Raw genomic sequence first — 15,892 nt, 5'->3', positions numbered from 1 at the left:
TTATATATACTTCTGCACTTCTTTTAATCACAGTTTTTGTATTGTTTTCCCATATCTATAAAAGACCAAACTGCTAACACACAGCCATGAAATGATTTATGGACATGGCACTAATGTCAAAAGATTTTCTAGTCTGTGAGTTGGGAATTTTTTCCAAGGGGGAGGAGACAATAATTTATGGAAGGGGAGGGGAGGGAATTAAGCCTACACAGAAGCAAAATAAATTTTAGAAGAGTAAAATTGCAAATGGAATGGGTGAAAGAAAAACAAAAAGGAGAAAGGAAAAGGGGAGATGACTAAGGGATGAGATGGAGATAAGAAAAATGGAGTGGTAAAGAAAAATGATGAGAAAAGAAAGAAAAGGCAATGACACAAGCAGAGGAGAAATGAAAAGATGACAGAGGAAGCTAAGTAAAGAGGAAAAGAGGGAAATAGGAAGGGAGAATGATCAATATTGGAATGATAGGGATGAGGTAAGGAGGGAAGAGAGGAGAAAAGAGGAAAAGATCAGGTGAGGAAACAAGGGAGAAGGGAAGAGGACAGCAATAGGAAAAAGTGGGAAAGGAAATCACAGAATGTTAAAGTAGGTCTTACGGTGAATGGTTTAGCTAGAGGCAAACTGCTTAACTGCTTTTGTCCTTTTCTTTAATTCATTTGGCTGGCAATATGAGTTACCCTCCTCCCCTTTTTTATTACAGCATTTGAAATACTGATCAGCAATTTGTCTTTTAAAATAGTCCTTTTGCAGTAGAAAAGAATTTGAGGGGCAGCTAGGTGGCTCAGTGGATAGAACACTGTCCCCAGATTCAGGAAGACCTGAGTTCAAATCTGACCTCAAACACTTGACACTTACTAGCTGTGTGGTCCTGGGCAAGTCACTTAATTCCCATTGCCTCACAAAAAAAGAAAAAGAAAAAAAGAAAAGGTTTTGATTTTCAAAGTTTATATTTAATATTTCTTTTCAATGTAAATCTTAAAGTTTTGCAGTTTAGGAAATTAGAACTAAAGGGAATTTTAAGAGATTATCTAATCCAGGGGGCAGCCAGGTGGCACAGTGGATAAAGCACTGGCCCTGGATTCAGGAGGACCTGAGATCAAATCCAACCTCAGACACTTAACACTTACTAGTTGTGTGACCCTGGGCAGGTCATTTAACTCTTATTGCCCTGCCAAAAAAGAGAAAGAGAGAGAGAGAGAGAGAGAGAGAGAGAGAGAGAGAGAGAGAGAGAGAGAGAGAGAGAGAGAGAGAGAGAGAGATTATCTAATCCAGATTCATCCAAGTTATAGATAGGAAAACTGAGATCAGAAGAAGCAATAGGACTTATTCAAGGTCACGTTAAGAGTTAGTAGTAGAAGTGGAACTAAAAGGCAGGTGACCTCTTTTCATCATGCCACCAGGAAATCACTTTTAGAAATTTACTCTGGAACTCAAGAAGGTAATTATTTTACAACAGGCTTCTTAACCTGGGGTCCAGGAATTTGGATTTTTAAAATATTTTGATAAATACACTTCAATGCAATTGGTTTTCTTTGCAGTCTTGTGTATTTTAAAAACATCCTTCGAAGAAAGAGTTCACAGGCTTCAGCAGACTACCAAGAGAGTCCATGGCATACACAAAAAGGTTGAGAACTTTTGTTTTATATTTAAAACCTATCTGATTACTCTGCCTCTGTCTAGCACTTAGCACAGTACCTGGCACATTGTGGGTGCTTAATAAATGTTTAGTGACTCAGACTTTGAGAGATTATTTCAATTATTCCATGAGGCCTAAAGGCTATATTTGGATGCAATTATTTCATTGTTCTGAGTCTTTCCTTATCACCATCAGTACTATACCCTCTCTCCCCATCCCGCCACCCCCCAAAAAAAATCCAGATATTTTCTTCACTTCGGTCATAGTGGAAATAATAATTAATGAGAAACAGACCCCCAAAAAGCTGACTAAAAATAACTTCAGGAATAGCAGAGTTCACCACTTTGCATAACTCTTTGGTTGTTTTTGTCAAGTCTTCAGATGATCTGCTATAATTAGTACAAGCCAGCAGCACACCAAAGTGGAAATTATTCTCTGCCTTGCACACCCTTGCTATCACTAAGAACATCATGGGCAAGTCACTTAACTTCTCCAAGTCTCAGTTTCCTTATCTGTAAAATAAAGAAATTGGTTTAGAAGGTCTCTGAATCCCCTTCCAGTTTGACATTTATGATCCTATCATCTGTTGAATTATCAACAACTCATAGGCTATTTGTTGAGAGCCAAGGTTGACTTACACGCTTGACAAACTATTGATTTGACCATTTACATCAAGTTAAACTCAATTCCAATTGGTTGAAATATATTATTTGTATAATAATAGTCATGCCGGTGCTTCATAAATTTTTTAAAATGTGGATAATCTATTGAGGTTTTTTCACTTTTCATTTGTTTGTTTTAGCATAATATAGATTAAGTCCATCATAGACACCCTAAATATATAAAGAAATTCTTTCATACCTATGCATTCTCTTCCTTTTGTTTGTTGTTGTTGTTTTTTTTTTGTCTCAGGTAAAAACTTAGTATATTTTTCCATTTGACCCTAGGATTTTAAAATAGATATTTGTATCTGTATATATGTGTGCATATATGTTTGTTTATATATACACGTGTATATGTATGTTTGTATATCTATACATGTGCATTTATGTTTGTTTACATATATGTTTGTATATCTATAAATTTTGTGTGTGTACATATATGTGTATATACATGTGTGTGCATATATGCATGATATGTGGGTGTGTATATAGGAAGAGATAGAGAGATATAGATTTGAGAGGCATCATGGAACAGTGGACATAAGGTTGGCCTTGGAACTGAGAAGATGTGGATTCAAGCATTGCTTCTGAAATATACTAACTATATGATAATGGATGACTCACTTTATCTCTCAATACCCAAGGCTACCCCTTAAGACTATAAGTTATAGACCACCTGCCTATCTGAATCAGTGGACAGAAATTCTACAGTAGCAGGTCTTATATTGAGGAAATCAAATATCTGGAAATGAAGAATACATACACACATATTGGGATTTGAGAATATATAGTATTTCTATTTCTTCAATCCTTTGATATTTTAAAAAAGTGATCTTTTCATTTATGTCTACACAATATTTTTGTCTACTGATACCTATACGTATATGCATTTTATATTTAAAAATATATAACATAATATATAATGTGTAATATTACATAATATATTAAATATAATATTTCTGTTTTACATGTAATGAAAATTACTCTGCTTTTAAAAGCCTCGAGGAATTAAAAGTAGAAGCCATTTTATTTAGTGAGAAATGTCAGATATTATTTATTTTATTTACAATTGTATAAATTTAAAGTAAAGTGGTTAGCTCTTAGATTATATGTGAAAATTCAAGAATAAGTGACAAAAACAGCTTTGAGTAAAGCATCAATTCTAACATAATATGTAACATCCAAGGAAAAAATTACTACCAAGAACTGATGTTATCAGGTATTAGCCTTTTGGCAGCATTTAGAAAATTCATGAAGCCTGATCAACTTCAAAAATTTCTAATGGAAAGGAAATATTTTCTTCTGAATCAAACAAATTTGAGAAGAAAATCAGACTTTCAAACATTGAGTTGAAATGTTCATTGCAAGGCTGCCATATTTTTCATTATCAAAAGGAATTTAAAGTATATTTCAAATAACTATATTTGTTAGAAACCTCTAAATATTACTACATCAACATTTCTTTTTCTCTATAATTAAAAAGAATGTCAAAAATTGACAAAAGGAATTATTAATAAAGGACTACCATAACTAATGAAAGAATTTCTGTTTAAAGGCACTGTTTCAAATTATAATTCTGAAGATATAATTAACCAGTTTATATCTGGAATTGGAAATCACAAGGAGAATATAAATTATACAATGTAGGAGTTATATCATTTAAGCAATGAGCTTGGAGAAAACCAGTTAAGGATATTTGAAAAAATTTTTCAAGAAAAAAAAGATGAAATATATGGCAAATAGAGTAAAATTCCTAAAAAGTATTCATCTTTCATAGTCACATACTGTTGGAACAGAGCGGCAAGTCATTTGCAGAATTTATTTGACAAATTATTTGGGAGGTTCAAATGTGCTGTTTTCAGAAATTGGAAATGCTGTAGTCATATAATGAACTAATTAATCCATGACCTGTTCAATAGATGGGTTAATTTATTAATTGCATATTATTCTAGCTTAAATAACTGTCTTTCCATCAGAGAATAATTTAGTTCCTAATATATGTCTTTAGAAATTAGACCTATGATATTTATCAATCCTGTATTTTAAAAGCTCCTTATTTTGCATTACCTTTGCTTCTGACTCTTACCAACCAGTTGATTCTAGAGTGTTTGTATATGTGACAATAACAACTGATATAACTAGAAGAACATTAAATTATCCTCCCCTTTGGGTTTAAATGACATTTTTTATGGGAAATTCATTTTGTTTTCCTATATATTATGTACATACATATAAAATAATATGTAAATTATACACACACATATATAAACACACATATACACTCACATATATGTTAATACCCTTTGTTACTCACAAACCTGTGACTATATTTGTAGAGAACTCACAGTGTGGAATTTCCCTCCACAGATCAGTAACTTAACTGTAAGGGATACTGAGAGAGATTATGTGACTTGCTCATGCTTGTACAGCTAGTATGTGTCAGAGCAGAACTTGAAACAGGTCTTCCTTATTTCAAGGACAGTCATCTGTCCATTACCCCATGTCTCCCTTATAACTAGATTAAAAATGGAACAAAATTTCCTTGGAAATAACTGGCAATTGTTGCATCATTAAATACATACACTACAACCCTAATACAGAGCATAAGATGTCAGAATTCATCTATCCTATGGGGGAAAAATCTGTCATATACACAGTGATAGAAAATCTTTCATTGTAACATGTTAAGCCTTCTAAGACAAGGGTTGCAACAAAGTTTAGTGTATTTAGAAATTAGACAAAACTGTCATTTGAAAACTGCAAAGTGGGATCTCTCATCAGAACCTCTTCAATATCTAACGGGTTTTTTCATTGACTGAATTCAACTCAAACATTCATAACAAACTTATGTTTGTATGCCTGAGTAAAGCCATATTTATGAGTAGGAAGAGCAGGCAGTTACCCATTTTTGTAATTTCAGAAATGTCAAGAGTACCTCCTACAATCTCAATATATGTTCCCCATTTAATTCAACAATCTAAAATTCTTTTAATAAAGAACAAAACCAGAATCTGAAATGAAACTCAAAACTATAAATAGCCCATACGAGAGGTAACTGATTTCAATTCACCTTGTGACATAAATTAATTCTGTCAGAAGGCCCCTTCCTGACATTATGCTTAGATGAGAAGAAAATGTAGGGACAGGGAGTATGACAGGGGAAAAATAAGTGGAAGTCATAGAGAGAAATAAAAATATGCTAGGAGCAACAAAAGCAACCTTCATCTAGTTCACCAGTTTTGCCTAGGAGTGTCCCTGACACAAAGAGATGAAATACTACATGGAACCAAATTGATAGCAGCAGCCAAACTTCTATTTCCTATGACATCACCAATAAAACTACTATGGTGATGGGGTTGAAGGGAATGGATGGTGAAGGAAGTATGAGAACAATATGTGACATTTTTTTAAAAGAGAGCTAATGGAATCTGGTCAAGAAGAATATTCAGAAACAGTTTCTTTTGTCATATTTTTAACCCTTCTATCTCAATACACTATTTACTAACAATCTTCCTGAAGGTAGTATACTCTTTGCTACTAACAGGGAGGCAGTAAGGTTTAGTAGTTAGAGAACTGCTCTGAGAGTTGCAAAGATGACAGCAAATCATGTTTTTAACAAGCACTGGTTGTGTGAGCCTGGGTAACTTGATATTTCTAGGTGACCAAACAACTCTAAGACTCTATTTTTGAGAAGTTACTCATCTGCATTGGTTCTCCCTACATAGATAAAACCACAGGTCCATTAAAAATAAGTACGACAAAACTACAAACAGCAGTATGGTTTTGCAAAAAAGATGGCGAGATTGGGAATCAGAAGACCTGGGTTTCAACCTTGTCTATGTTACTTACTATCTATGTAACCCCAATCAAGCACACCCAATCTGAGCCTTATTTTCTTCTACAAAATTAGGTTGAACTAAAAGACCATTACAAACCATTTCAGCTCTGGTCTATGGTCCTATATATAGTCCTCAACACAATGTGACAAGAGCACAAAGTGGTCGATTCAGTATAAATAGTTTGAGAGAACATTAATATCCTTGAGATAAGCCATGCAGCTTGATGCATTGTCCATAGCTACATTTGTTAATAGTCAAAGAGGTACAAATGTTGGGAAGAGATGGGCAGGGTTTAAAATTTTGGAGTCCTAAAATTTCTCCAGGTTTTCAAGTCTCATTTATCTTTTGGTAAAAAATAAATAAATAATAGGGTTATAAAAACAAGCCCCAGTGAGTCATAAACTTCAGAACATATTTTCATAGCTATTTTTCTCCCTTAAATAGGTCAAATACCATTGGTTTCAGGTAGATTTAGTTACCTCTATCATGAAGATCTTTAAAAGAGCAAGTTTAGATTACCACACCTCCTTTTTTAGTTAAATAACTTCAGGTTAGCCTTAACCAGTCATCTGAGTGGTTTTTCCCGTTACAAATGCTATGTTTTAAAGATTTATACATTAGAAATAAGTCAATATGAGAATTTAGAAAATGGCCTCTCAGCTTCAGAGGATTTTGGTGGAGTTACCCTCTATTAACTATCATATGATTCAGGTGTTGGGGGAGGGGACAACAAAAATATACCTGTTGCCTCTTTTTCAGACTTATTTCATGAACACATCATTTGTAATGACTGAGAAAATATGTTTACTTATTAGACTTATTAGTAAGCAGCTCCAAAATCCTAAAAGAAAACCATATTTATCTAAAGACAGTTCAAATGATAAGCTGACCTCAAACTCCACACCAATTCAATATTTTGCAATTCTCCATAATGAAATTACTTTATTTAGGTAATTGGAAATTAAAACAATTGAGGAAATTTCCCAGCAATAAAGTTGTGTGTCAATTCAGCTGTCTTCTAAAATGTCATACTTTAAGTATTCAACTCCATTCTAACCCTTTGCCTGTGCTTAGCTCCATTTCACACACAGGAACTTGACTATAGGATATCAGCCTTGAGCTGACATTGGCTAAATTGCCATTACAAGAGAGAAGCAGATAGTATTTTTATTAGGCTCTCAATGTCCCAGGCTCAAAGCTGCCAACACCCCTAACCCCAAAGAAACAAAGAAAAGGAGAAATGAGGGAAAAGGTCAATAGTATGATAAGTTTAAAACCACTCTCCTACATGGTATTAAGGCAGTCATGATAACATTTAGCAAATATTAAGGTTTTGCTCATTCACATTCTTCTTAAAAGAAGAATTGGGAACAGAGATTTTACATTGTTCCAAATACCTCAGTTCCTTCAATGAGAATGCCAATCCTTTTTTTTTTTTTTTTGTTCAGGGATAACATTTTAATTTCCCATTATACTCATTCACTTTTGAAATTATTGTTGGGAATCAAGCTCAGATCTTTTCTATTACAGACAGCAAGACAAATCTACCTTTTAGCAAAGCTGCGGATATATTTGACTTGACACCCTCACTTTCAGATGTTGTAAGCAAACACCTCTAAGGGTCTGGCAAAAGTCAATCACTCCTTCCTCCAGGTCTGTTACAGTGTTATTGGTTGATCCAATTAAAGTCTACTTAAAGTATTGGTGATCTCTGAATAGAACCATATAGCAATTGGAGTGTTTATCATAGAATAGGCTCCATATAGGAAAATGAATTTTCAGAAGTCTGAAATTCTACCAAAGGAGCATTGAGCTTCATAGAGAAAGCTACCAACTGTGCCCCAGAGAAGTTGTCACAGCATTGTTTTAAGTATTTTTTAAAGGCCTTTCTTTACACTCGTCATTGTAAAGCTGAAAAGAAGGGTGTTTTCTAAAGGAAAACTCCCAAGGATTTTAATAATTTTTTCTTTGTTTATTTGCATTTCTATCCCACATGACATCCCCCGTAGTTTATCATCCTGACATTTCAGACATCAAAGTGATATTAGAAAATGAAAGCATAAAGAGGTCTTATCAGAAAACAGTTGCAATCAGATTGGGCACCAGTATTTTCATATCGTTAAAAATGATAATTAAATCAATATAATAGAGTCTGTCAAAGACTTGCAGGCTCTATGGCAGTGAAATATTCAAAAGTCCCAGCAGGAGTACAGAAAAGAAAGGCAATGTTATACTTTTTTCATATTGCTGAATTTGAGGGCTTAATGTATTCGAAAGGAACTTTTGATGACATTATAAACATTATGGCTAAATGTTATTTAGTGCTATAACACATAGCTGTGATTAGAGACCATAGGAAATTATTACCCTTAAAAAGGTAGGTTTATATTATAAAGTACTCAAGCTCCCACCTGGTTTTGGAAGCTGTGTAGATACATAACAGGCAATGGCACTAATAGATTAGCCTAAAACAATATAGGAAACGTCAGAAGAATTGGTCTTTTAAAAATCAATCTTTTATTTATGAAACTGGAAAAAATAATTAGCCTGAGAAAAGAATAAAAGAGCATTGGCAGAGATACACAATATCACTAAGCAGCTCTGGGAGGCAGTCAGACTGTATGAATTAGGGTTGGTTGATAGCGAATGGGAAATATGACGGACCCCTGGCTAGTTCACAGCGGGAACTTTGCAGCGCCGGGCATATGCAAACTGATGTGGCTCAGCCTGTCAGCCCCACTCTATGTAAAACATTAAAAGGCCATGTTAGCAGCCTACCCCTACGGCTACCGAGGGAGACCTTTCCGGGGTGGCTGGGAGCTAGCGACACAAAGGTCTGAAAAGCTAAGGACTGAGGTGAAGGAGACAGCACGCTCCTGGTCATTTCAACAAGCCAGGAGGCAAAAGGCGAGGGAAGAAAGGGGAGGGTGCCGAGAAGAACTGCTACCCTAACTGGCAGAATGAGCGGACATTTGGAGCGGAGGACCCGCTGGCTGAAGAGAGCTGGGGGGGTGAGGAGATAGGGAGCTGTTCGGGATTGCTTCCCCCTCTTTAGAACTAAATCCCAGTTCCCTACTTTGTTCTCGACTAACTTTGTTCTTTCCCCTTAGACTGAGATGTGCGCTTTGGGAGTTGGGGGAGGGCACGGGAAGGTGGCAGCTGTAATTTACAAAAATAAACACACAAAAACTATTCGGGGAATTAACCAGGAAAGAAAAAAAATAGGTGCTGGTCCTAGAACACATACGGTCTGTGAACGTGCGCACGCTTTGGTACCTACCATGGTATTCTTGTCCAGGTACATAGTAGCTTGGGTTTCCCGCAATGTGCAGGGAAATGAGAACTTCGCCCTGCTCCCCATCCCCTTCCAGCTCCCCATGGTGGGTGCACAGGAAAAAGAAGGGCGAGAAGCGGGGGTAGTAGCCCACCGCCCCCCTCACCCTCAGCATCGCCCCCAGCCACAGGGCCAGGAGAAAAGTCCACCGCTTAGCGCAACTCCGCTCCATGCTGCCGCTGCCGCTGCTGCTGCTCCCGTGGTCGCCGGCCCCGCGCCGAGCTCATTCAGTTGGGGAGACAGGAGATGCTGGGATGAAGGGAAGGAGGTGAGGGGGGCCGGGGCAAGCCCCTCTCCCGGAAAGTTCAGGCGGCCCCCGCCGCCGCCGATGGAGGAAGAGCAGCAGCAGGAGAAGGCAGCGAGGATCCGAAGTTTGCGGTCGCTCGTGGGGCTGGGGGACAGCGAGCTGCTGGGGAAGGCAGGCAGCGGACGGCTGCGTCTCGGCTGCCTCGGTGCGGACACCCAGGTCCAGGAGTGGGAAAAGCTCCCGCCTCCTCTCCACACCTTCTTAAAGCCCCGGGCAGCGAGTCCTCCCCCCCAACACCACACGTGTCCCCGGCCCGGCTGTGCCCGCCCTCGCTTCCTCCCAGCTCTCCGGGCTCTCGTTCCCTCCCTCCTCCCCTCCCCTCCCTCCTCTTGTCGGTCCCTCCCTCTCTCCCTCTCTCGGTCTCTTTCTGGCAACTTGGGAGGAACTGGGCAGACGCTCAGCTGGGTTCAGGGGTCCGAGATTGCGAGAAAAGAGGGAGCGGAGTGGTGGAGGGAGGGGCTGCAAAGCAAGGCTGTGCTTGCTGATTGGGGATATGGGGGGGGGGGGGCGGGAGGGAGAGATCGGGAGAAAGAGAAACAGTGCTAGATATGATGATTTATTTTTCCCCAGGTGTCTTGGCAAAAGAAGAGATCATAAAATATCTTATCTCTTTCAGCTGAAAAAGGGGGTTGAGGAGCAGGGAAGAGAAAGGGAGAAATGGATGCATGCATGCACTGGAGACGGGGAGAAAGCTGGTTGGGACACTCGGGCCCCGCTTCGCTTTCTTTGTCTGTATTGGTTGCTCTTCCAGCCTCCCAGACTCTCAGGCTGTTAGCTAAGACTTGTTCTGATAAACTGCCCGCGGAACCTCAACCTGAGAGGAGACACCTAGAGCCTTCTCAGGGTTCACTTGAGCTTCCTTTCCTCGCAGTCCTCTCATTATCTCTAGCATCCCCACCCCACTCTTCTCTGTAGATCCAGAACCTCATCTGTATCCAGATTAAAAATGAGATTAAACGAAAGTAGAATTGGCAGCTTCAAGTGTTGCCTGGAAATGATGATTTGTGATTCCACGGTGGAGGGGAAATGTGTGGTTAGGGGAGGATGTAGCTAGAATGTAGCAATGACTTCTTTGGACTGAAATTTACTGTTTCTTGTTTTTATTTTTTAAAGAGGAGGGTGGTGGGTTTTTGTTTATGATTATTAGTGTTTATTTTCCTTTAAGTAGCGTATCAGTTCTGACAAATGTCACTGAAGTGGGGGTGGGGGTGAGGAGCCCATTCAGGGAAAGGAGCTGGCAACAGTGATTGAAAGGGGTGGTAATGAGCAGCTGAACGCGAAGCCGTGGGGAAGTGGAATAATTCATAAAACACGTTTTTAACAGAGGATGGCTGGCAGGAGCACTGACTGCAGTATCAAGAGAGAAGGGTGGGGGGGAGCTGAATTGCTAGATGTTAATGCCTCTCCCCACCCCCATTTGGCTTGGCACCAAACCCATATAAACCCACCACAAAAATTAGTAAATGCTGAAATTGGAAGGGATGCCATACCTAGTAGTGGGGTTTTTTGTTTTTTGTTTTTTTCGGGGTTTTTTGAAGTGCAAAAGGCATGATCCAAGGGGAGCCTTTTATATTTATATCTTTGCCAAAGGGAAGGGCTTTTTCCTTTCTCATCCCTCCTGCCCTTTTCAGGCAGAAAAATAAAAACAAAACAAGGAGAAAGAGACCCATCTTTAACACCTTCACCATCCTTCAAGCCTCTGCAGCTCACTGCTCATATACATAGTTAGATGAATTTCCTGCATCAAATTAATTTATCAGTATTTCAATGAAAAAAAATGTGCATTTATTAAGTACCTACTATGTCTCAGGCCCTGTACCACATGCTGGAGTTACAAAGAGAAAAACAAAAGTCATGGTTCCCAAGGACCTTAAACTCTACTGGGGGTGGGGGGGGGGGGAGAGTGAGGTATAGGGAGAGGGCATACAGTCTCACACACATAAGTAAATATACAATATCCATCAAGTAGATAGAAGGTAGTTTCTGGGGGCTGGAGGCCAGGGAGTCACTAGCAGCTGAGGGAGAAAGAAGAAATCAGGAGAAGTGTCATAGAGGAGAGACTATGCCTTAGCTAAACTTTTTCTTAAGCTAGGCAAACTAGACCTAAAAGAAACTTACCTGTTACTACTAATAAACTCATTACCATCTCCTGTCTGGTTTGTTGGGCATAAAACCCATGTAATTTTAGGCTGCAGGTAAGAAGAACCTGAATTTTATAAAATTCCATCTTAAAAGACTACAAAAATGGGGGAGCTTGATACAGAGGAGGTGTGTGAGCTCTCCAATCCTCTTAAACCATGCACATGTGCGATCACTTTGGTTTTCCACTTTATCCTTCTTAAGTTCCCATGCCTTTTAGAAGAATTGTTTGTTTGCATGAATTTTAGCTCTTATGATTAAGGCACATCCCTGACTGCTGGAAAAGCCATTCTCACCAAATAATGTGCAAGCTCCCTCATGAATCTCTGCCAGGATAGTGCATATTCCCGACTTCCCATAGCCTTATAGTTTTTATGCATAGTCTTTCATATATAGATACTGCCAGCTATGCCTAACTGTGCCAGCTTGTGTGTGCCTGATGGTTTAGTGATATGAACTTAGAATGGTCCAGAATTCCCTTCTGTGATCTAATCCTTGAAACAGTCGGCTGTGTGGATTTCTGTAATCCTTCTATTTGTCTACTACTGCATAGTCTTTCTAATCAGTTCAACCAAACTGCAGAGCTATTTTCAAAGGGACATTGATTTTCATGTTTACTTTTTAGCCTGAGTATTGATTTAAGGTTGGTGGTGCCGACTTTAGTGCTGGTCAAAATAGATCTATCTGGGTTTTTTATTATTATTAAATATCATGCTGAGTTTAACGGTGTTTGTAAGTCATTTCTTGATCCCCTATCATTCATTTGTGGGTTGATTTTTGGAACATGATATAAGACCATACATCGGTAGCTAAAAGAGATTCAGATTTAGTGACTTACCCAAGACCATACAGGTAGTAAATTACAGCATTGGAATTTGAACCCAGGTCCTTTGACTCCAAATCCAGCACACTTTTCATTGTGGTAGTTGGAGACGCACAGATTTTCAACTACCACTTCTAGAGAGATGATTCCTGAAGTTATCATTTCAGTCATTTCCTCTCTTCTGAGCTCTTGACCATATGGTCTTTAAGGCCCTTTTTTTAACTCTAAATATATAATACTATGTTACATTTACAAACCCTAACATTAGTAAAGGATAGAAATTAATCTTTAAACACATAAAGACCACAATGTAATAAAAACATCATGTTGGCGGCAGCTAGGTAGTACAGTGGATAAAGCACCAGCCCTGGATTCAGGAGGACCAGAGATCAAATCCAGTCTCAGACACTTGACACTTACTAGCTGTGTGGCCCTGGGCAAGTCACTTAACCCTCATTGCCCCACAAAACCAAAACAAAACACCACACCATATCGAGGAGTCAGAAAACCTGGGTTCAAGTGATCCTCTCACTTGCTAACTGAATGACCTTGGTTATGGCATTCAACATTCCTACACTTCACTTGCCCCATTTCTAAAATGGGGGTAAAAATGCATTACAGTTATCCCTTCCACTTTGGGACTTTCCCCATCATAATTTAGATTTATCAGGGCTCAGTGTAAGAAATTCAGTTGCAATTGTGGGAAGTTTTTAAGAAGGCACAGATGACACAGAAAAAGTTGAGAAACTCGGAAATTCATAAAATGTGTCTGGCATTGTATAGTATAAATATATTTTAGGGGGGCAGCTACGTGGCACAGTGGATTAAGCACCGGCCCTGGATTCAGGAGGACCTGAGTTCAAATATGACTTCAGACACTTGACACTTACTAGCTGTGTGGCCCTAGGCAAGTCACTTAACCCTCATTGCCCCGCCAAAAAAAAAAAATATATATATATATATATATATATATATATATATGTATATATATATATATATAATCTTCCAGTGCCATAATAATTCAGACTTCTTCTCTGCTATGAAGGGAGGGCCAAAAACTTTTATGCCAATTTTCCCGATAGAGGGTGTGTTGTGCCCCTAACTCCCACAATGTGGAAGGAATAACTGTACCCTTTACACAGGACTGATTTTAAAAATCAAATAAGAAAATATACGTCAAGTATTTTGTAATCAGAAAGAGCTTTATAAGACATCACGAGACTGAACTTCTTATGTTATTGCTCACAGTACCTTAATTGCTTATGAGAAGAAAATGCGTATAGGGAGGAGAAAGTGTTCTGGGAAATAAATAGTTCTCAGAGGACTGATAAATTGAGGTTCACTTCTGGACTACTGTTTCCAATTGTTTTTGCAGCCATACAGAGTTTTTCATTAACAAGTATAAAGAATGTTTAAATAGCACCCCTGAGTTGTGTTGAACTGGACTGGATGGGGGGTGGAGGAGTTGCTATACCTCATTTTCAAGCCCTTTGGCTTAATAACATCAGTGTTATTTCCTTTTAATTTTAATCTAAACTCCGATAGAGATGCTGACTCAAAATCAAGGTAAAGCTCTGTTTAATCCAATCTAATTAATGAATTTGTTTAAAATACTTTATTAAAAACTGGAGAATTGATAAGATATAGGTAGTACCACCTTGCCCATTAAGGTTGAAGTCACACACAAAAATAGTTAATGACAAAGCTAGGTTAAAATATAAGACTCCCAAGTAGCAATCTACTGGGCTAACCTTTAGACCTTCCTTTCCACTCAATGTACCATGATAAACACCTTTTGAAAAAGCATTTTCTGTTTGTCAGAACTGACAAGGCTATTGTGGTCTGATTTTTAAAACAAACTAAACAGAAATGATTGTCAAATGGCTTTCTTTAAAATGACATTTCCAAAAAGAAAAAAAAAGAGATGAATGATCAAATTTATGGAAGGGAGGGGGAGAAAAATCTGTTGAGATCAACAGGTAATTAAACAATTAGAAGTTTTCTGATCTCATATTCTGACTATAAACTCATTTCTTCCTGAATACAAATACATACATACATACACACACACACACACACACACACACACACACACACACACACGAAAGACAAGTAGTCAACAAATTACCCAATGTTTTTTAGCATGGACTCAAAAATTATGAAATGATTTGAAGAACATTTGACTTATTCACACATTATATCTATACCTTTAGATCTATGAGAGATTGTGTGTTAGAAAATTAAAAGATAGTCAAAATAAAATTTAATTTAAAAATATCCTGTGTGAATCCTTACCTACTCTTTTTGAAGAGGGTATTATTTGAAGTTGTGAAATATATGAGAGACAAGTTTCATCACTTCCTATTTCTATACAAAGTCAAACATATAGTCTATGAAATCAGGTAAATCACATGAGTAGTTTTTCAGCCTATAAATATTTATTAACCATCTATTATTTGCAGTTTTCAAGTAGCAGTTGCACAAGTGATGAAAAGAATGCCATGACCACTGCTCTCAGGAAGCTTATAATCTTTTGGAGATTATATATGAACACAGATAAAGATGCTATAGACTATGTATTAATATAAAAAGTACTATATGATAATATAAGGGAGAGATAATGAGAGGATAGAGGAAAATAAGGAAAAGGCTCATGAAAGAAATGGCAAGAGGACAAAAAGGAAGGGGTAGAGGGAAAGGAGTACTGTAGGTTTAGTGAAAGATATAAGTTAAGGAAGGGGAAGAGGTGGGAAAATGTGGGATATGTTATAGATACAATGCTGAGTCTGATATTGAATTGAGAGCAGAATAAATGCAATGGAATATGACATTAGTGTGGGAGCACAGAGAAACTATGAAAAATCTAGGAATTTTAAAATTGTGTGATAGATGGCAGCAAGAGCAAATAATGAAGGATAACTATGAAGGTGTGGCTTAATCCTTTAAGAACAGGGCAGAAGCACTGAAGCTCAGAGGTTGGCAGCAAATATGATAAACACAAAGGGAATTTTTTTTAGAAATCTATGTTGACAAAAAGAGGAGGATCACATTGGTGATAGGATCACTGTTCAGGATGAGTGAAGCAATAATAAGGGGCAATAAAGAGAAGGCAAATGTGTTCCATTTATATTTCACTTTGGTTTTTCTCTGTCTG

The 15,892-nt window shown here is 37.9% G+C and overlaps 1 protein-coding gene across 4 annotated transcripts in view; it reads right to left on the bottom strand.

The window, feature by feature from the left end:
* RELN (reelin) overlaps positions 1–9,991 on the bottom strand; it is a 577,995-nt gene extending 568,004 nt beyond the window's left edge. For all 4 annotated transcript variants that reach the window (XM_043965756.1, XM_043965757.1, XM_043965754.1 and 1 more), the window contains exon 1: positions 9,416–9,991. In XM_043965756.1, coding sequence (XP_043821691.1) covers positions 9,416–9,641 — 226 coding nt within the window. In that variant the 5' untranslated portion in view covers positions 9,642–9,991. The remainder of the gene's footprint in view (positions 1–9,415) is intronic.
* Between the last annotated feature and the right edge of the window lie 5,901 nt (positions 9,992–15,892).

This window comes from Dromiciops gliroides, chromosome 5, assembly GCF_019393635.1.
Source record: "Dromiciops gliroides isolate mDroGli1 chromosome 5, mDroGli1.pri, whole genome shotgun sequence".
Classification (NCBI taxonomy): Eukaryota; Metazoa; Chordata; class Mammalia; order Microbiotheria; family Microbiotheriidae; genus Dromiciops; species Dromiciops gliroides.
Note: the sequence above shows the minus strand (reverse complement) of the source record. Positions and strands in the feature narration are given on the sequence as shown.